The sequence below is a fragment of the Gymnogyps californianus genome, chromosome 7 (genome assembly GCF_018139145.2).
Source record: "Gymnogyps californianus isolate 813 chromosome 7, ASM1813914v2, whole genome shotgun sequence".
NCBI lineage: Eukaryota > Metazoa > Chordata > Aves > Accipitriformes > Cathartidae > Gymnogyps > Gymnogyps californianus.
The window spans coordinates 25,717,177-25,738,291 of NC_059477.1; the positions used below are offsets into that span (position 1 = coordinate 25,717,177).

A 21,115-nucleotide genomic window follows, 5' to 3' on the forward strand; every position below is an offset into this window, starting at 1 on the left:
CCAGCTGTAAATGAGTCCGGGAAACAAGATTTGTTTCTTTTAGTTTCACACTCTGATGGAGTCTTATGTTATTTGGAGAGAGGAATCTGGGAGTGATTCTGCTTTTCAGCTTTTGCTGCTAGTTACAAATGTGCTTAATGGGTTAACAAACAGGTATGCAGAATAATCATGCATTTTTCTTTAATTTGGTAGAATATACATATATATATAAGAATTTTATGACATTGCTATACTAAGCAGGTGCAAACTCAAAACCAACACAGAATAGCAGTTTCATTTACCCATCAATGTTGTTTTCCTGGGTTTTTTTTCCCTTAAGCTCCAGCAGTATCCCCCAAACCCAGGCTGCCCCAGCCCTTTCCTAACCTACGTGGAAGAGAAGCTGTGCTCTGCAGCCTGAAGCAGGACTGCAGCAGCTGGTGGTGCTCTCTGAATGGCATTTAGGGACTACAGATCTTAATGTGCTTCTGAGTATGAAAACAAGGCACAGCAGGGAGCACAGCAAGGACTGCACATTGTTAACTGGCTGAATTACTCTGCTCTAGGAGGCATTTCCCAGGCTTTATGCAGACCTGTTTGCATTGCCCACCTCACTGGATGCTCTTTGATTATCTTACGTTTTTCACTAGATCTATCTCAGACACAGAAGAGAGATACATGACCAAAAACTAGTCCATTAGCCATTGTAGTGATTTTTTTATTCTGTATTATCCATAAGCTGTCTCACTTATCTTGTAGAAGTGTACCATACGAGTGCTTACCCACCTTTGGGTACAAACATGTTTTGCCACTAACAAATGATGCTGAAAAATTCAATGAAATTGTGAAAGGACAGAGAATCTCTGCTAATATAGACACTCCAGAGGGAGGATTCGATGCAATTATGCAGGCAGCTGTTTGCAAGGTAATTGAAACTTCTTGGTATAATATTAATTATTCTGTATATTACCACTTCTAGTATTATATGGTTGTATTTCAAAGCAGCAGATCATTATTTTTCAAGACTTTTTTAATGCAGTCCAAGAGCCTCATTAGATTTGTGCGAAAATACTTTCGGCTGTATTAAGTAAAACATACATATTGCAATATTTTAGTGTTTCTTTTTAATTGCCAGCGATTAAAAAACCCCCAAAACAACTGTATAATTACTGGGTCTGTTTTCTTGATTGTTTTTTCTTTAAATATCTTTGATTAACTATGTTTATAGTAAGCAGATTGACCTGAACATGGCCAGCCCATGTTATTAAACATAGGAATGGGGAGATAAAAAGTTAGCCAAAGACAATGGAATGAACATAATCTCTTAAGAGATGTTGTGATGTTTTTGACACTCCCTTGAAAACTATTCCCTTCATTTATTTTGAGGTGCCGTTCTCCAAATCTTTTGCTGCTTTTCTATATTGTGAGTGCAATACAGCCTGCTAAACTAATGTATTTTAAATGACAGGAAAAAATTGGATGGAGGAATGATTCTCTACATTTGCTGGTGTTTGTGAGTGATGCTGATTCCCATTTTGGGATGGACAGTAAACTGGCAGGGATTGTTATTCCTAATGATGGGAACTGTCATTTGGACCACAATAATGAATATTCCATGTCAACTGTTCTGGTAATTTACTATGAATTTTGTACAATTCTCGCATTCTGGAAATACAGAGACTAACATGAGCAACTTAGAAAATTAATGAAAGTATACCTTTATCACTGAAATGTGTAAAAGTTGGGGAATCCAGATATTTCATGTAATCTATTTTATATGTAATTGCACATTTCAGTAAAAAGAGAACAGTGTGTTTGTATGGAGTCAGGATAGATTGTAACTAGGAAAAAAGAAAGCACAAATCTTATTCCTGCTGACCCAGAAAACACACGGAACAGGACTGACTAGTATTTCCTTCTGCAGGGAAGGCAAAATTTGCATTAATCATGTTCCCTGTAAGGGTGTGAATTCAGGAGGAGTCCAGGAATTTGTAGGACACAGTTCGTGTAGGAGAATTTACCAGCTTAAGATTCAGTGTTCAAAAGTACTGAATGTGGTGTTCAGTGTAGGACAAATACCCAGTTGCTCTGGTGCAGTGTTATTCTTTGGATTATATATATCTCACAGATACTACTGAGCCAAGTGTCTCAGCATGGAGGCTGGCACTGTACTTTTCTCAGAGAGGTTTCCTTAAAAACAATGCGAGGAAATTATATACACTGTCTCTTATTTTGTATACATGTAGTGCCTAATTATAGTTTATATTATACAGAGAGTACAGTGTTAATTATGATCATTTGAATGTGTGTTTCATGGGAGATAATTAGCAACTGGATGCACATGAAAAATGGATTGATGTGGCTCTCTTCTGTTTGTTTGCAGGAGTATCCCACAATTGGACAATTAATTGACAAACTTGTGCAAAACAATGTTCTATTAATTTTTGCTGTAACGAATGAGCAAGTTCACATATATGAGGTGAGCAAACTAAAATGTTCAGTTTGCCAGTATTTGTTTTAAAGTTCACCCTTTTTCACAGCTGATACAGCAATTCTAGCGCTAAGGACTGAACTCTGCAAGATATTTATGTAATAAAAATAGCTAGGAAATTATATATCAGATGAAGTCTCTTTTACTTAGGAAGTGCTTCTTCATGTATTGATTTTGATGTTCTTAGATAACTTCTAAATTGGATTTCAAGTTGAATCACACTGCTTTTTTAAATCAAGGATTGTCAAACTAAGCATTGCTATTCAGTGTAATCATTATGATTAGCCTTTTGTATTTTATAAAGCTAGAGAAGGACAGTTGAGCCTTTTCTTACTTTTATAAGACAAGAATACATTCTGAAAAATACAGTTGTCTTCATGCTCAACTCTGAGATCATGGGGGGTTTTTTTCAGCTGACCTGAGAGTTTTATTCATTTTCCTTTGTTTCTATGTCTCTTTCCAATGAGACAAATAGGAAACTAGCGGCAAGATTAAAAATACAAAAAAGGATGGACAAAGTCCTCTTCCCTCATGTATCGTTCCTCATGTCTACTGAGGGAAAACACTTCATTACAGGAATGTTTGACATTAGGACTCGCAGAATCCTGTTCTGTGAAGTAATTTCCTGCTCTGTGAAGTCATGTCATGGGAAATGGGAGCCAGGAGAGCAGAGGAGCAGTGGTTATGGATATGCAAAATCCATATTTTTAATAAATTGAATATCATGCATACCTGCAGCTCCATCAGTCATCTGTGCAGGCACCTGTTTCCAGCCTCCACAGATATAAGCCCTCCTGAAGCCGCGTGCTGCTTTTGACCTATTGGATATTCCAGCTGTGAGCTGAGGCAAAGCCACCAACGGCTGCTTAACTGCTTTTTGCAGTGAATGTGAGCAAAAGCCCTCTAAGATAAAATAAGAAGGATATTGGCAATTCTTATTTCCTTTTCTGTCCAGTCCTGCCTCTGGGAAGAAATCTTCACATGCAAAAAAAACCTCTAGATAAGAATTCAGTGAGGATAATAAGGGGGTTTGCAGCCTAAGCTTGGCTGCCTGGCCACATACTGCTGCATAAAGGGGGACAAGGGGAGAGAAATTGTGCCTCCAAATTTATTCAGGTTGGTTGAAAGGGAGTCAATAAGGGTGATCCTGCTGATACGATAAGCTTGGCTTTCCAAAGGAAAAACCTTCACACAACTTTCCTCATTAAAAGCCAAAAGTAAAGGAATGCGAAGAAAGGTGCTCCTCTGGTGTGATAACCACATGGAAAATAGGAAAGAAAGGGTAGGGAAAAAGGTCCTATGTTACAGCAGAGAGAGCAGATGAGTCCTTGAGGTACTCACCAGTATGATGGTTTTCTATTTCTGCCCTCTGTGTAATCCAGGGAAGACCCCCCAGTGCTTCTGCAACTGATTCCCGTTGCAGAGTTGTATTGAGTAAGACTAATACTCCAGGTGTTTGACAAAAGTTACAAGGGTCACATCTTTCAAAAACTGATTCTCAGATTACAGTCTTGACAAGGGAGGAAACACTCTGCATCTTGGAGCACTGACTGCCTGGCTTTTGAAAGACTGTATTGAATACTGAGCCGAAGCGTGAAAATTTAGATCAACAATAGTAGAAGTCAATCACTTACAAATGCAGTGGGATTCTATAGTCATAGCATAGATTAGTTAAAATTTGTATATTAAAAAACTTTTACTAAATCTCATTATTGATCAACAATTTCTTAATAGGGGCGTGATTGATGTCAAATGAAATCTTTTCCCTGATTTTAATAGGAGCTGTATGAATAAGGGCTGTTCTGGGAGGTAGTTTGGAAGCATCTCTTTGATTTACAGAGCTTTATTTTGTCCAAAGAAACTTTTCTGTTACTGATGGCATTATATTTTCCCTTAGAAATTCCTGGTGGTCACCCTCAGAGTTGGCCAACAGTGTTCTTACCAGGGGGTTTCTATTTCAGTATCCCTGTGTCACTGTTATACCAGTATCAAAGTTATCAAGTGGCACCCTTTGTTCACTGGGAACACTAAATGAAGATTTATAGCTAACAAAAAATGCAAGCCATTGTTAATCCAACTGGGGAATGGTTTGTTCTTGTTACTTTCTCTGTTAGGAAAAAAAGTGCGACTATCTTCTATCTTGTAGGGTATATAGTAATCCCATTCAATATATTCTATCTGCTGCTTTCATCTTTTAATACTGCTTTCTGTCACTTATGTGGATAGCTATAGTTGTTATGGTCTGCTTTCTGTCCTGTAGGTGATGTGGAAAATCAGTCAAAGCAAGTACAAAAATCATAAGTCTCACAGTGCAGTTTTTCCACACTACAGTATACTTTCAAGGGTATATGTAGGACCTGCAAACAGGACAATAGTGTCATGTTTTCATCTGTGTGATTCAAATTTGTAATATAAATGTAAATAACCAGGTATCCATGCTTAAGAATGTAAAAAGAACAAAGCAAGACAATGAGAGTTATACTTGTGTTAAGGCCGCTGCTCAGGTAGCCTGGAAGAGCTGGGAGAGGACCCTAAACTGGCACTTGGACAGCACCATTAAACCACTCTTGTCTTGGTGTTTTACTTCTTTTTAAAAGCCTCAGTGATGGAGATTCTGCAATCTCCCTCAGAAAACCCTCCCAAACTTAATTATCCTTTGAGGCGGAAAGCCTCTCCCCAAATATGTCATCTCAAATCTACTTGAACTCAGCATCTAATTATATCAGACCCCAAAATTGACCATTGCTATTTATAATTCAGTTCTTAGGGACAAACGTACATTAAAATGACTGTGAGGACTTAGAAAGCACCTCCTTAAATAGACTTGATAGATTCCATTAGTCTTAAGTGCAGTGTTCAGACTGTCAAATATCTATTTTATATTTCCAGCCCTGTATAATCCCCAACAATTTAGCTCAAAATAATTCAGTCATTTAATATTCTTGACCCTCTTCAACTGAATTTTCAGTTTATCCACTTACATGTATGTGTATTATTATCTAACACACAAATATTACGGATTGCACAAGCACAGAATATGTATGCTTGTAACATAGCTGGTGTTGGTTTTGATCCTTCCGTGCAATCAAACAGCTACTGCACAGCAATCTAAAAGTGGGGGAAGGTTTAGGTCTGATGCTCTCCCTGACCACAAGAACTTTAAAAGCAGTCACATTTATAAGGCCACTCAAAATTAAATGCAAGAGAGGGGTGGAAGTTCCTTACACTAAGCCCTGATAATTTGAGATTATTTATAAAAAGGATTTTTTTTTTCCCCCAAAAAGATCTTTTAAAATATATTCTTACATGTCTAACTTCTTGCATCATTACTCTCAGCTCAGTCTTACCAAAGCAGCAGGGGATGTTTTTAGTCTATAAAAGCTATTCACTCAAAAAGCATCAAATATTGCAATAATAATGATATTTTGACAAACTGTGTAAATCCTATTTTGGTATAAAAGAAAACACCAGTCTTTAAGGTTTCATGAAGTAGTTGTTATTGTTGTTGATATTATTTGTTTTCAAGCAGAATTCTTGAAAAATTTATTCAAACTTAGATAAGGGAAAAGACTCCCTCTTTAATCCTGACCAAGCAGCACTTCTTTTGAAACAGAAATTGTCTTTTTTGGACAAATTATTTCTTTTTATATCACAGGAGAATACAGCTTGAAAATTGCGTTTTTCAGACTGCATTTCACTGCTGAAAATTGAACTAAAAATACTCCAGTCTCCACACTTGTACGGAATTTCAAATGATATTTATAAATTTGGCATGACACTCTATTTATGATGGAAATTCTTCTATCATTTAGACTGCTAAAAGTTAGACATAACCCCACTGAACTCAAATATATAATTGTCAAATTTCACTAACAAGAATCAGAGTATCTCTATAAAACGGCAGTTCACCTTTTAATGACTATTTGCTAAAAGACTAAATTCCATGACATCCTTTGGATGTTTTACAATAGTAGCACTCCAAAAGCATCAGTCTGCCTCACCTTGTTAATGGTTAAACAGAAATATTTGCTAAAAGGTAGGGTTTAACCAATGGACTGGAGATACACACTTAGACTGGGCTTGCAATGTCATCCTTGTATCACCATGCAGAAAATTTTTGTTCAAAGAGGAAAGATAAAACGAAGTCTTCAGAACAGTATATCCCTGCTGTTTGTTTTGCATACCACAGATTAAAGGGTATATACTTTAAATTCCAGGTTTATCATCTTTTCTTATAATTATCTCCTGAAAGGTCCACGTGTACAAAATGCAGAGTTTCAATATTCTAAGAATCCTTGAGAGAGCACTAGTCACAGGAGGAGTCAGGAATGCAAAGTCACCAGCTCTAACATAAAATGCAGTTAATCCCACTGATTTACAATAGCACTTTAGAAATCTAATGAACGATAAGTATTCCATACATAATATATAAAGTAATCACAGGGCTTTTGGAGATGTAAAGTATAAGAGGGATATAAGGGTATCAAATTATCTATGTTTATTAATAGCCCTCTAGAATTTTTTTAAATTAAAATAACAGCATTGATATGATAAATTGCAAAAAAAAAATGAATGCTACAATGTGGTTTTTTAATGATGAACATTTACTGTTTTCCAAAGGCATGTGTACAAGCAAGAGAAGTTCATGTAGTTAACAATCAGGCAAGATAAATTTTAATTAAGCATATTTAAAATCTAGCTGCTAGATGTCATGTTAGTGTCACAATGCAATTTAATGCAAAAAGAAAAGAAAACTTGTCACTGAAATAAATTGTTAAATTGGCACTATATTATTAACATAAAGTCAACATACAATCAATCATAGCCACAGACCACTGGGATACATGTGGAGTGTTACATCAAACATAAACCAGCAGCAGTTTTTTAAGGGCCTTTGTTCAAAGTTCTTGTAGCCCTTATTTTAAACTTCTTAACCTCTGTGCTCTCACTAATCAGAATTCAAGATGCTCATTTGCTTGCAACGATAAAAAAGTGACTGCTGCTATCGAATGTAGGGTCCAAGACTCTTGAGTACAGCAACAACAGAGCAGCTGAATCTGGTTTTGGTTATTTTTATTAGAGAAAAACACAACTGCTGATAGAATATATCTTCCTTCTAAATTTGAAAAATTAGAGCTGCAAAATACTATAGTATCAAACTTCCAAGCACGCAGAGGTGACTTAGCAATATATGTCGCATTAATTTTCAGTGAAATTAGCACTTCTCCATAGGACTTTTTCAATAGGATGTGTGTTACTGAGTCTGCAAGGGTCCTTGAAAATGTCACTATTATTTATTTTAGTTGGCTTCAATATATTTTGGTTTTTTAAAGATGGTAGCTCCTTATCACCTACTCTTTTTTTGTGCTTTAAATTGTTTTTTATATTTTCAGAACTATGCAAAGCTTATTCCTGGAGCTACCGTTGGACGACTACAGAAGGATTCTGGAAATATTCTCCAGTTGATTATTGCTGCATATCAGGTAAGATGGTTATAATGTCTCTTCTTCCTGCATGTCCATATTTTCAAAATTAGATTGCAATTTGGTAAAAACAAGTGTCTTTGATTCTTTTTACGCACTGATTACAAGAACATCATTTTTTATGCTTAGGTGCTGACCTTAACAGGAAAAGTTTTGTTCACTCTGAGGATTAAGTGAGCACAGAAACAAAATTCCTATAAAATTCTGTCATTCCTTAGTTCTACTGGAATGCTAAATTTACATCAGTGTCTCATCTGTCTTGCCTTCTTCATAGTCCTGTATTTCACACCTGCCTACTCTTAAGCCTTCTTTAATATAGTTATTCAGGTGTCCCAGTTCAATACCTTGACAGGGACTCAATTCTCTTCCCATCGGTAGCTGTCACCAGAGCACATGTACAATTGTTCTGCAGGAGTATCTGGGGAAAAAAGCACTATCCTGTGCTCAGTGCTCTTCTCTGCTTTAGCAATTTGATGCTGCCCCTGTGAGGCTGTTCAGAGGTTTTTAAAAAGCAGAACACAGGAGCCGAAATGGGTTTGTTTAGATAATACCAAGAAATACTGTAAAGATGACAGGAACATAAACACAGTGCTGCTCTTCAGAGCTTTGTTTGTAAAATGCATCCTGGCTGCCTGGTTCTCTTCTGTCAGGGGAATGTTTTTAGACAGTTTTACATATCTTTACACAGATATATTGATTTACATATATGCTGATATACCATAGATTTCTCTTTTCCATCTCAGCCCCTTTTTATTAAAAAACTGCTCTACCAGTTGGCTACAATGCCAAATAACTCTTTGCAAATAGCTTCTGTTTCTCTCCGTATTTTTTTTCTGCTCTTCCTCCTATCACCTGAATGAGGTGATCATCATTATGCCCAAAATTATTTTGGTCTTGATGACAGGAAGGCAAACCAAATTCTTCTAACTCTTATAACTCTTATATAAGCAATACAATTGGTGAATTATGATTTTTTAAAATTAAATACAAAATACCAGAAGATTCTCTGTCCTATGAAGAATTAAATAAGCAAAGAACTTTAAGGTTAATCTTGGGAGTCTACAAATTGTAATAAATATGGCGGGAAATCTTTACATGAGCAAAGCTGTTGCTAAATATCCAGTGGCACCAGGATTTCACTTCCGGAGCCCAACCTGTTGTTAGTCACATCTGGTTCCCATCAGGATTTCTTGAGGCTGGCACTCTAACATATAGACAGAGATTCCTACATTTAACAGCTGAAATACCATTTTGTTGTCCAGTAAGTAATGGAAAAACATAAAATAATTGTCCCAGTGCTGTGTCCTGGTGCCTTTGCTGTAACATTGTTTTAACTGCAGAACAGTGCTTCCTCTAACTGCAGTGTCATGGCACCTTCTGCCTTGCTGGAACATTGGGAAGGTGGAGAGTGCATCCTTGCCTCTTCCCCTTAGTGTCTGCTTAAGTACCTATTGTCCACGATTTTTTTTTTCTACTCTCCTTTTTGAACCTGCTGATATTTCCAGTCTCCATTGCCTTCTGTGGCAAAAAGGAGTTAGTTGCACTATGTCAAGATACATTTTTCTTTTTCCCATTTTAAACTACTCTCTATGCTTTAAAGTTTCACCGAGTGCACCTTAGTTCTGGTGCTGCAGGGTTTGGTGAATAACAGCTCTGCATTCACTTTATATTCATGTCTTCATGATTTCATAATATTTTATCACTGAGACACCTTCCACCCCCCATCTTCTCTCCAAATTGGACAATCTCAGCCTTTTAAGTCTCTCCTTGGCTGCTCCATCCCCTTGGTGACTTTAGCTGACCTTCTCTTTACCCTCCCTGACTCCAGTGAATCCTTCCTGAGATGTGGAGACCAGAAGAGCTTGCAGTATGCAAGACAGGGCACACTAAGGTTTATACAGAGGCAAAATGATGCCCTCTGTCTTGTTCTCAGCATCCTTGCTCATGACACCCAGGACATGGTTGGCTTTTTACCTGCTGCATGCTTTGAATAGATCATCTGCCAGAGCTGTCAGTGGTGACCTTGGTAGCTCCTGAGTTGTTTCGGCCAGTCCTTGTTTCGGCCGTTCTGTGGGCAGGGTTTGGAGGGGCCTCTGAGCTTGGTGCTCGCTCCCCACCCACAGCGGCAGGAAGGTGGCTGCAGGAACGGTGCTCCTGCCTTCAGGCCGTAACTCGTCGTGTCCTCATTCAGGTACAGCATGTCTGGACCGTGCGCCAGAGTTGCTCATAGGTTCTTAAAATCCCACATACGTTTCAAGATGTACAAAGTGTACAAGTAGCAACATGTCACACTCAAAATTTCCTGGAGCTCATTTTATTACACTTAACCTTAAAGGTTAACAATCTTATTGCTTCATGATTGAAAATCTTCCAAGCAGGAAACACTGAAAACCACCTTATTTGACATAAGTGAAGACATCTGAATTTTTTTTGACTGGGAAGGGGGAAATGAGGGTAGACCTACAGTTAAAAATCACATGCAAAAGAGAAGATCTAATTCAATTTTTGTCACAGACTTTTCATGATACTCTCAGCAGTGTAATTCAATGCCCAGCGTCTCTGTTTCTTTACCCACAAAAAAGGAATAAGTAACTATTTGCCCCCCAAGAGTAGAGTTAGGCTAAATCTTTTAACGCTTTTAAAGTGCTTTCGAGTGTTTGCTTGCTGTACAAACACAAGGTTTGCTAATACCATTCACCATGTGTTGCTATCTAAAAGCTTCACAGAGGAAGTAAGCAAGTTAAGAAAGTCTGAGCTGTCAAAATATTTGTTACAAGGAGTTCTCATGTTCTTTCCAAGTATGATTCATTTTCTTCTGTAAGCATATTTCTGCCTGCTTTGTTTAACATTGAATTCGGCATAGCTTTGTATTGCAGGGCTGTAGGCTAAAATGCATTGTGACAGATATCAGGCGGTTTCATTAAAGTCATTCCAGGATTTTTAAATTTCAGAAAAATTCTACTCTTTTTTTTGCAGTGCTTGGTCCTTTCACTTACAGGAAAATAAGACCAAACAAATAATATATTAAAAAAGGACAGGTAACACAAGGGCACAAGTTTGTAGCACTGCTTCGTCTGTTGTTTCATTCAGAAAATTTTTTTGAACAACAAATGTTTCTCTGTGAATGGCTTAAAGCTCACTAAACTGTCTGCTATTTGTCCCCAAACTATGGCCAGGCAGCTTAGTAAATTTGAAACACCATTAGAAGTCCTCACAGATATTAAGATCTAAGAAACTGGAGTTTGTCACAGCTTATGCGTTCAATTTCAGTGGCGTAAGGTGCGTGTTTTGACCTCTCACAACAGCAAAGCATGTTCAAATGACCCAGTACAGACACCAGGATTCAAAGCGTTAGGAATTGGTGTTCAGCAGCATTTAATTTTCTCTCACAGTTGCACTCTATTTGAGCCTCGTAGTTTTGCAGCTGGTGGAAGAGGGACTATTTGGTGGTATTTCCTGTAACATCAGCACATACCAACATTCACAGTTTTATCTAGAGGTTTGCTATATTTGGTCCTTTTGTGAGAGCCCAGCTATTGCAAACAAATTGTTATCTAAGACTCTCTGCATTGTTTCAATAGCAACATAAGCACCTGACTCTAAAACAAACGTGAAGGGAAAATCGGACGTATCCAGAGCTACCAACATTACCAACCTGATGTCCAGGGCACAGTTTTACTGCTCTGGCTGTGTGCTGGAAAGAGCTCTGGGTATTACATGAATGAGTCTTGCACGACATGTGTTGCTTTGGTTTACTGACAAGGTTTTCCAAATGAAAAGATGTTAAAACCCCCCCACCAAACGCAACCCTAAGACAAATTTCCAGGGAATCCAGGACATGTACAAAGGACAGGGAGTTGTTGTCTATGCAGGTTTATACCTATTCTACTATTAGTTTGTTTTACCCCACCAGACCTTTACTCCAGTGAGTCATCCTGATGCCTTTACTAGAATGACTCACTGAAGTAAGGTCAGCGAGATCCTCATGCTCTGATTGAAGTGCAGAGGGTATTTTGTAAAGCAATTAAGCTCACAAGAGCACAAAGCCAAGTCAGTGAGACTTCTGCTCAGCAGTTGCTGAGGTACTTTTGAAAAATTTCCATTTACTGGATCCACAGTCCAATGAAGTCATAGGGAATTTCCCCATGGTCTGCTATAGGCTTTGGATTAAGGTTAAGTTGTGTAAGCAAAGTTGCTATAAAATATTTTAAAGAGTTAAATATAAAAACCTGGTATGAGAGAGTTCAGGAAGTAGGTTTTTCACTTAAGAAATGAAAGTTTGATTGAACAAATCGATTTAAGAAATGAGAACGTTGTTGAATACAACTTGAAATAGCACCAACAGCTCATGAAGCAGGAATTTCCATCGGGAGAAGACAGGAAGGGAGCGAGCGCCCCGGCTGCGGGACCTCACTGTGGGGCTTGACTCTGGCCCTGGAAACATCGGGCTCACTCATGGAGGCCCCGCACTGAGGCAAAATTGAACTCGGAGCCTGCCCTGCCGTGAGAGAGATTGTGCGGTTTGATTCTACCAGGAGAGACAAAGAGGGAGCAATATTGACATAGGCTGGCTAATCAGGAAAAGCCCAGTGCTAGCAATGCAATCAGGGACACAAATCTGTTCCTCAGTAAGACCAGAGCTAGAGGAAAACCTGTATCAGTCAGCAGAGCACTTATTGATGAAAGATGATTTAATAAAACATTGAATTTATTCTCCTGCAAGGGCAGGAAATAAGCCCCATGATAGCGGATATTAAACTGATACCACCATTGCTTTCCACTGAAAGCCGGTTCTGTTGGCACTTGCTTTGTTTTGCTCATTCCCCATTTTTCTTGCCCGTAAATAAAGTGCCAAACCCACAAATTTACTCCTGTGTAAATCAGGATAAGTTACAGTCCACATTACACAGTTGTGGAGCATTAGCAGTGCTTGGCAGTGTTATCGCTCCATTCATCTCACACCTTTTTCCTTTAAGGAGCTGAGGTCCGAGGTGGAGCTGGAGATCTTGGGAGAAACAGAAGGGCTCAATCTCTCTTTCACAGCCATCTGTAACAATGGGACCTTTTTTCCACATCAGAGGAAATGCTCTCATGTGAAAGTGGGAGACACAGTAAGTAAAGAACAAATTCTCAAAAGACATGAAGTTCAGAGAATTTAGGACACCAAGGTAGAGAGTTTGCTCTTTATTAAATAATCTTCCTCCAAACAAGTTACAAAAAAGTAGGCAGTATCTACAACCCTCTTGTTCTGCCCTCTGCATGTGCTTCCAGAGCAGAGCTACGTGTGCTGCAGCTCTCAACAGCCACCATTTTCTCTTCCAGGTCTCTTTCAATGTGACTGTAAGTCTCTCCTCTTGTGAAAAAAACATAAGGCATATTATGATAAAACCAGTGGGGCTCAGTGACACGCTGGAAATGGAAATTCATCCCCAATGCAGCTGTAACTGTCAGGCAAAGGCCGAGATGAACAGCCCAAAATGCAACAAAGGGAAAGGATCGTTTGAGTGCGGGGTGTGCGTCTGCAGCCCGGGGTACGTGGGGCCACACTGCGAATGCGACGAGAGCTCCCTCGGCACCAGCTCCTGCAAGGGCTCGGCAGAGCAGAGCTCCTGCAGCGGGAGAGGCGACTGCTACTGCGGGCAGTGTGTTTGCCACCCGTCCCTGTACGGAAAGGTGTATGGGCCACACTGTGAATGCGATGACTTCTCGTGTGTGAGACACAGAGGGCTCCAGTGTGGAGGTACGGTCCCTTGACGCTATTTTTAGTGTCTGCGTTTTAGAGCTTTATTGCCTCACTCTTAGGTACGAGCTTGTGGATCTATATTTTCATCATATATTCAGTTGCAATCAGTTCTGTATAAAGTGTAATTTACTATTTCTGAATGATCTTTAGACTTAAAACAAGAAACAATTTTTAACCCCGTTTTCAAATTTAAAAATGCGACACGTTTAACCACTCCATAGCTAGTCTAAGTTGGCATGGCCTTATTGGAGCATATCAGCTACCATCGCACTGGGTCAGACTTTTAATGGCTGTAGATGATTGTAGCTCCAAGGAAGTTTAGGTAAGTATATTGACATACATCAGTGTTAGCCAGTGTACAATTTCACTCTGACATAATTATCAAAGCATAGCAATCTTAATTAATCTTAATTAATCACTTTTAGGATAATTTTGATATTTTTATAATTTTAACCCAGTAACCTCAATGATTCTTGGTTTATCTTAGTAAAATACAATCATAATTTGAGAACTTGTATTTATAATTTTTTTCCTGGGCTATACCATTATAAACCAGAAATGATTCTATTGAAACAATGGGAATAGCACTAAACTGGCAGGAACCAGCAATGAAGTTGTGCTGAATAGATAGGCTGAAATTATGCTGCTATAAATGAAAGAGGATTTACCCATTAGGTTGTGCACTGTCAGGAGATAAGATCTGTGTGGAGGACTCCAGTGAAGAGAATGGAGCTGCACTGGCTTACAGCCAGTCTAAGCGAAAATTTGATCCTCTGGCTTAAAACTGAAAATGCTGGGGGAGGAAGAAAGATGTTTAAGAGTGAGAAGAGTTGGAGAGGGGAAAATATCTGCTATTAAGGAGAATGATTTTAAAGGCCATCATTCAGATTCTTATTAAGAGACTGATTTGAAGTATAATAAATGTTTTTCCAGGCAATGGTGACTGTGATTGTGGGGAATGCATGTGCCACAGTGGATGGACTGGTGAATACTGTAATTGCACAACTGACACCAGCGCCTGCATTGCTGAGGATGGGACACTGTGCAGTGGGAGAGGCGAATGCGTCTGTGGGTCGTGTGCTTGCACCCATCTGGGGGCTTCAGGCCAAACGTGTGAAAAATGCCCTCTCTGCGGTGACCCTTGCAGTTCCAGGCGGTAATGTGCTGATTTTACGTCTCTGATGTTTGTATCATGCAGGTATCTATTTCCTATACTGCCTCAGCAGTCTCCTTACTGCCACTACTGTAAATTGGATTTACAGACCAGAACCCAAGAGCTTCTTTGCCCTTTGAGAGGGGCAGTCATAACTCGTACACCAACCATTTATCAGCATTACTCTTGTACAAAAGAACTTAATGAAAAACAATTTAATCACCTTCAAGCAGCACAAGTAAAATATCACACTTCCGCTGCTGTCCCTGGCTGTACAACTAATCAGAATGGTGGCCTTATATGATAACATCAGACAAAAACAGATGAACCTCATTCCAGTCCACAGTACAGAATGAAAACATCCCAGCATAGCTGCCACAGCAAAAATGAGGACTCTCAGAAAAATTTGGCATTTGTATTACCGTTCTCATGCATATGAATTAATAAGGTCACACTGTCTGCTCAAGCTTTACACACGTGCAAATTCATAGTCCAAATTCAGTTAAGCTTGGTTGAATTAAAGAGGCCCAACTATGATAAACTAGGTCATAGTCTGGGGATTAAATCAGTGGGTAGCTGTATGTCATGTATAAGTTCATGATAAATTGATTGTAAATGGTGAAGTGTCTTCTGTTCACTGAGCATACAAAATTTATGTAGCTTTCCTGCTGTGATGCACGGTGTATGCTACGGTGCATAATAGGAAAAGCAACCAAAAATATGTGTGACACAAAGCTGACCACTCTAAGTACACCCATGCTTATGCTTGTATTACGTGAGCTCTTGCAGGGCTAAAGTCAGTCCAAAACGAGCACTCTTCAGTAGAAATGTAAGCTAGAAGTTGAACTAGGCTTCACAGAATACATGTTATTAATGACCCTGGTTTTGCTTGCTGAGCACTGAGTCAGTGTAAGCTGCATTAATGTTTCATGACAATGTCATGTCTACTTATTTAGAGTTGAGGCCCATTTCTCTTCCATACCAGCTCTCTGCCACTGTATTTTCATGCCTGCCATTGCAGTCTATACTGTATCTGAGATGAGAAGCTATTCTATGGCATGTGATTAAATTGTCATTTATGTTAGTGCTAAATTTGACCTACAAAAGCAAGCCTATCAGTTTGTTCAAAGCTTTAAGTAAAGAGAACTTCCGCATGCAACTGCTCTAAACACAAAGGACAATGTTGCTGCTTTGCTCTGCCCAATCTGGCAGAGAATAAGAAATATAAAGTTACACGATGGGCATTACATTAGCCTATTTAAACATGCATATTGTATGCAGTGTTAGATCTTTTCTCTCTGTTTCAGTGTCTTCCCTTGCTGAAACACAGGTCACGGAAAGCCAAAAGAGAGAGAACATTGGGAATACTTGGGTAGGGTAACCGAGACAGCTGAAAGACCAGGTCAGAGGGGATGGAGATCAATGGCTAGGCAGCCGAGAAAAAGAGTGGTAGTACGAGAAACATGGCAAATATGACAAAACCACCAACAACACTGAATTTGTCTCCATGAGATAGAGGCTATCCCATTACCCGCTCACTTTTACTATTCGCCATCTCCAGAGCAAGTGCTAAGGTCATCTCCATCCCATGAAGATAATCTCAGCAGCCTCAGCATATTCCCATGGATATGTGTAACCCAATGCAACAGGAGATGGCCAGGTGTTTTGGGGATGTTTTGTTGCAGTTATTCTCTTTTCTTTTCTTTAAGCAGTCGGTCCTTCAGGCTGCTTCTCAGAGTCTCAGCCCCTCAATCTGGCTGAAACTATTTGTGAAGAATCAGCAAGATCCATTTCGCATCAAAAATTTTCATATATGAATTCTGTTCATTGTTTCCTTTTTCCATGAATAAACTCTGGATTTATTAAAATCCTCACTGAATTTCTGGGAAGATTTTCAGAGACTTCTAAAGGAATTGGTTTAGGCTCTGTGTTTTTAAATAATATTTCAGTCATTCCACCATTAAATAAAGTAAATAATTTTCCAATAAATTGCATTAGTATAATTAGGATCTAAGTGAGTAATTCCTGAGACAAGTAATCACATTCAAGAGACATCTGTTGAGACACCGGAATAGTGTTTAATACATTATTCAACAGACTTTCAACAAAGGAAGACTTATAGTAGGTGCCCCAGCTTGATCTCTGAAGTCGATTTCAGATATCGTTCATCTGATAGGCATTCATTCAGCTGGTATTTAGTGTGAGCTTAGTTCAGAATATTTATTTTTGAAAATGAATGTTATGTGTGAGTAACCCCATGTCTTTGATAGACCTACATGAATAATGTTGCCTGGGGTTCTGTCTGGTAGCTAATAAGCTGGGAGAGAAAAGAGGACAAGAGAGAGCTTATCCACAACACCTTTATTCAGCTGGGTTGGGTTTTTTTTGTTGGGTTGGGTTTTTTTGGTGGCAATACCTATCATATTTCTGAGAACTACTGTATCTATAGCACAAGATCTTTTGTTTAGCTTCTTTTTAAAATGCAGATGCATACGTACTGGCTTTTATATTGTTGCTTTGTGACAGGCAGAGATTGATGAGCTGCTGAATTATTTTCTGCAGGAGCTGTGTGGAATGTCACTTGGCTTCCGACGACAAGTCACAGGGAGAATGCAGTGAAAAATGCAAATTGGTTGATGCAACTGTCAGCACCACAAAGGGTTTGTATACTCAGTCTTCCTTTTCTCTGTGTGCATGATTAGTGATAGTTTCCACTTTCAGTAATTTTATATTTGAAAGTAGCCTTGTTTTTCTGCCGTGGAATTATATTAAGGCTCATAAGGCAATTGCTGTCTGTCTACGGTTCTTCTGTGGTAAGTCGGAAATGCAGATCAGGGCTGGTATTAGCCTTCCAGGTTAATTAACTCATTGGATTACATCTACTTTCTAAGCAGTTTATGTAAGAAAGTATAGAATTTAATAAATACCAGTCCCTGCAAATCAGTGGCTGATGAAAGCCCCTGAGTTTAAGTCATGCCTGTATCATGAGTTCCAGTGTGGCTTCTTTTACCATACAAATGCAAAACCTGACTCCAGTCCTTATGCAGACTCTTGATTACAGTTGGCAACTAGTCACAGCCCTTTAACCTGTGGCAAAGACATTTCTAGTATTCTAAAGGCTAAGCACATCTTTCAGTTGCTCTCTCTAATTCAAAACTGCCCTCCATCAATGGGAATTTCTGGAACAGGAATTAACCTTCAATAAAATACTACTCTCAGGAAAAAAATAGAACTTTAAATGAAATAGCGCTTCTTTTTCTTTCCTGTAGAGGAAGGTTGCTTGCCTGTTCAGTAGGCAGTCTCTATTTATTCTAATGGCAATTCTAGTCCCAATCCTATGGCAAAATGCAATTGTTAGGTAAGGCAGGACATAGGTACATTATATCCACATCACAGATGTACCATAAGCATTAAATAACACAAATGTAAGAATTAGGATGACAACGCAGAATGCTCTATGCACATCTAAGGTTTGTGTCTGCAAACTGTTGGAAGCCCATCCAGAGCTACATGCATGCAGAAATTTCACTGATTTACATCTTTCCAATGAAGTTACACCTTTTGTTTTTGATGACATTACTCCATAATACAGAGCTGAAAATTTGAAAATATTGCCCTTGTAAGGAAAAGTAATTCTAATTTTGTATTTTTATTAAAATTATTATCATGCTTTGCCTTTCTAGAAATCAGTATTTGTTTATATATATTAAAATGCCTTTACAAGCTTCAAAAACATGTAAGCACTTTTATTGTATCTCTGTAGTTAGTAAAGTTTTCAGGTTGCTATTGCCAGATGGCAGATATTTGTCGCTAGGAATATATAAGACATTCTACTTTCAAATATAACGAATACTAATCAAGAGCAGAAACAGTTACTTACATGGCTCTGTTCACATACACAGAGGTCACAGGAATATGAGCATGACAACATCATCTCCTGTTCCTGCTTATTTCCTTTTTTTTATGTCCTGTGCTTCCCTGATTGGGACTGTCAGCGACTTCTTTAGATTTAAAGTTTATTTGCAGCAGTTACAGCAACTGCTGTAGTGAAGGCTGGATAACTGTTCCCATCCTAACCCCTCAAAAACAAAAAGAAAAAAGAAGCTGTTGCAAACTGTGTTTCCTCTTAAATGCTTGTGTAATAGCTCAAAGGATTTGTTTTGGCATGGAGGTAGCCTCACTAAGAAGTCCTGAGAGGAAAAAAAAAATCTCCAAAATAATAATAATTAAAAAAAATCCTAAAATCAAAATTGTACTACCTAAACAAAAAAAATATTTTGAAAGTGGTATAAATAGACCACCACATAATATTTAAGACAGATTATTGAGCAACTTCATATGGTAGCGTACTGCTTCTTTCTGGTTTACATTTCAGTTTCTTTAATGCTTCAAGGCTTTTTGAAAACTAGAAATAGCTCTAGGTTAAATAAAATATTAGCACTTTAAAGATTTACTTTCTCTTTTGCATGCGTATGTTGCAACACAATGACTGGAACTGTGGAGCAATAAAAAAAGCATAGGCTTTACATTTTCCTGTTTCCTGGGAATGCCTGTTTTAGCCTCTGAGCCGTGCCTTTCGCCTCCTCTGCTTCGGTTCTGTGGGTGCCGGGGGTTTCTCTTCCTGCTCCCCTGCAGCACGGTCACCGGTGCGGCCGCGGCGCGGGCAGCCTCTCCGCCTGGGGATCCAGCAGGGCACGGGGTGGCACAGCAGCTGTGGAGGTCCTGATGGCTTCACATTTACTGGGCTTATCTCCATGGCAGGCATCGCTTCTGAATATGTATTTTCATCCATTTTTAATATTTGAATATTAAATCAGGCGAATCCCCCCTTTGCCAGATGGCCGTAAGAGGAGCCCTTGTTGCTCTACTCGCTTCCCAGGAGGAACCACAATTCCTAAAAAGTGGCTCCTGCCACCACCCTGGCCACAGGGCACCAGGCTGCTCCTGCCACAAGCCCAACAGGGACAGTTACACTTTCCTTGGAGAAACTGAGTTTTTCCTACCTCATAGTGTTGACACCACACAAATTTCCAGTGCAGCAACAAAGTGGATGCTGGAGCCTGAACAAACCTCTATATCAGCGCTGCTCTGTTGTTCTGACTCAAAGTGAGATGAAACTGTTCAAAAAAAGCATTTTGTTGAGCAAGACAAACAAGAAAGGGCATAACGACATTTAAATTTACAGTCAATTGTTTTTGTTGAATCTTTTATCTAAGTATCTGTTAGGAAACGGTCTTTTGCACTTCGAGGCTCCAGCTTGCCACTGTTACCCAATTCTTCTTCCAGTCTGACTGCAGCGATTTCAAACACCATTGAAATTAATGGAATTAGACTGCAGGCAGAAGTGGGAAAAGTATGATGATTCACTGCAGAACGCAGAAAATTACACAGCTGTAAATTACAGGAGCTAACCTACCTAGGCAAATTTTTGTGCCGATGAACTGAAAATAATCTATGCAATAGTCTCTCTTAGTGGTCCCTCATCCTAAAAATAACATCAGAGAAATCAAAATACCGAGCGTAGGCTGGGCTCTGAATAGCTTGAACTGGCATCTTTGCTTTCATTTCAACATCCTTCACATAATCAGATTTCTGCTCCCCTTGGTCTCAAATTATGACATTAAATTAAAAATTACAATTTAAAAATAACTAATATATTTGCACTTACTGCCTTGTGGATGATATTTGGAATATGCCTGCAAGTTTTTCTCTGCCTTCAGGACAGCTAACAACTACCCTTTTTTTTTTAAAAAGCAAGCTAATATTCTTTGGATCTGCTTGCTTAAAAGAGTTGGGAAACAACAAATATTGCAAAACTTGTGACAGTGTTACTTGAATTGTGACCTGGCAATGAGTGCCATTAATTCAGTACACTCAGTCTGCAGTTTGTGGCCCTTCTAACAAAACCAAATCTTGTTAAATCAGCAAGTCTTGTCTGCCTGTCGCCTTGATAGACAACACATTGCTCTGCCATCAAGGACAGGCAACCGGTTAAATACAAGATTATCACAAATCAAGAGCATGTTTCCATTAAAATCCAACCAGATGTGATTCTCTTTTTATAACAAGCAGAGAAAATAACTGTATTTTAGTCAACTATTTATACTTTCATATTTTCTATGGTGTTCAATAGTGTTTTCTATAAGACTAAACCTTATGATTATAAACAATTAAAAAAAAAAGTGAGCGCTTATTTATGTACCATAGCTTTCTTTAAAATCCATATTCCTGTCTGATTCCTACTTTATATTTCATTACTCTTCATA

At 38.7% G+C, this 21,115-nt stretch overlaps 1 protein-coding gene across 3 annotated transcripts in view; it reads left to right on the forward strand.

Moving 5' to 3' along the window:
- The window catches only part of ITGB6 (integrin subunit beta 6), a 31,864-nt gene that overhangs the window by 5,113 nt on the left and 5,636 nt on the right, over positions 1-21,115 (forward strand). For 2 of the 3 annotated variants that reach the window (XM_050899742.1, XM_050899744.1), the window contains 8 exons: positions 739-904; positions 1,448-1,609; positions 2,363-2,458; positions 7,864-7,953; positions 12,930-13,064; positions 13,276-13,693; positions 14,630-14,852; positions 17,412-17,509. In XM_050899742.1, the coding sequence (XP_050755699.1) occupies positions 739-904; positions 1,448-1,609; positions 2,363-2,458; positions 7,864-7,953; positions 12,930-13,064; positions 13,276-13,693; positions 14,630-14,852; positions 17,412-17,509 (1,388 nt within the window). The remainder of the gene's footprint in view (positions 1-738; positions 905-1,447; positions 1,610-2,362; positions 2,459-7,863; positions 7,954-12,929; positions 13,065-13,275; positions 13,694-14,629; positions 14,853-17,411; positions 17,510-21,115) is intronic. The other variant, XM_050899743.1, reaches the window with a different exon arrangement.